This window comes from Rhincodon typus, unplaced genomic scaffold (assembly GCF_021869965.1).
Source record: "Rhincodon typus isolate 14 unplaced genomic scaffold, sRhiTyp1.1 hic_rhity00006401, whole genome shotgun sequence".
NCBI classification, from domain to species: domain Eukaryota; kingdom Metazoa; phylum Chordata; class Chondrichthyes; order Orectolobiformes; family Rhincodontidae; genus Rhincodon; species Rhincodon typus.
In genome coordinates, this window is record NW_025972039.1 from 1 (window position 1) to 1,140 (window position 1,140).

Here is a 1,140-nt window from a genome sequence, read left to right on the forward strand (position 1 = left end):
TTTCATTGGCTAGGCCAGTATTTGTTGTCCATCCCTAATTGCCCAGTTGAGACTCAACGCTGGTCGGCAGTCATATATAGGCCAGGCTGGGTAAGGTGCCATTAATGTTTTTTTCTGATGATCAGCATGGTTTCATGGTCATTACGAGACTTTTAATCCAAATTTTTTAAAAATTGAATTGAATTGAACTGAACCCAGGTTTGCAGGACATTACCTGGGTCTCTGGATTAATAGTCTAGCAATAATACCACAAAGCCATCGTCTAGGCCTCTAACTTGCATTTACGTAATGCTTTTCATCACCAAGCATCTCAAAGTATTTTATAAGTAATGTTTGAAGTGCAGAAAAGACATAGTTGTGAAGTGGAAAGCATGGGTGCCTATCTGATGAATATGACATTGAAACCATTTGTCCATAAAAGAAAGTAAAAGACTTGTGTAACTATCAAAACAGAAAACTTTATACAAAAGAGATTTAGGTCATTTGGTGTAAAAGATCAGTATTATGGAGCAAACTTAAAGAGGCAATATTAATTTATTTCCTCCCATATCACAAGCAATAGCATTCTCTATTTGCAAATTGTAGCTGAATGAATGAAACATTTCATAACTTACCGTGGCTTCTGGCTCATCTTTTACAAACTCAAATGAAATTGGCATGAATTTTGGTGTTCTTAAATCTTCACTTTTCAATCGGAATTTTCTGTCCCAAGATTCAAATTCTTCTAGAGTTAACAAACCATCTTTTTTACAATTGGTCGGTTTTATTGCTGCAAAAACAGAATTTAGAAATGTACCTCACAGTAGAAAATTATTTCCTTTGTGTCATTTTCAAAAAAATAACTTTCAGATAATTTCAAATTTGTATTTTCAACATGTGCATTTTCCCCAGAGAAAAGCGATAACTTCAATTTATATTGCACCTTTTATTAATAAAATCTGCTGGCACTGCACAGGGAGTAACAGAAAACAAAATATGACTGAGCCACACAAGGAAATATTAGGACAAATGACCAGAAGCTTGATCAAAAAGTAAGCTTTAAGGTACATCCTAAAAGGAGGACAATAAAATGTGTGTGAGAGAGAGTGTGAGAGAGAGTGAGTGAGTGTGAGAGTGAGTGAGTGTGAGAGTGAGTGAGTG

The 1,140-nt window shown here is 35.2% G+C and overlaps 1 protein-coding gene across 1 annotated transcript in view; it reads right to left on the bottom strand.

The window, feature by feature from the left end:
* Positions 1-614: 614 nt before the first annotated feature.
* The window catches only part of LOC125482149 (Fanconi anemia group M protein homolog), a gene marked incomplete at both ends in the record, with an annotated part of 7,336 nt that continues 6,810 nt past the window's right edge, over positions 615-1,140 (bottom strand). The window contains one exon of the mRNA XM_048594149.1: positions 615-769. Coding sequence (XP_048450106.1) covers positions 615-769 — 155 coding nt within the window. The remainder of the gene's footprint in view (positions 770-1,140) is intronic.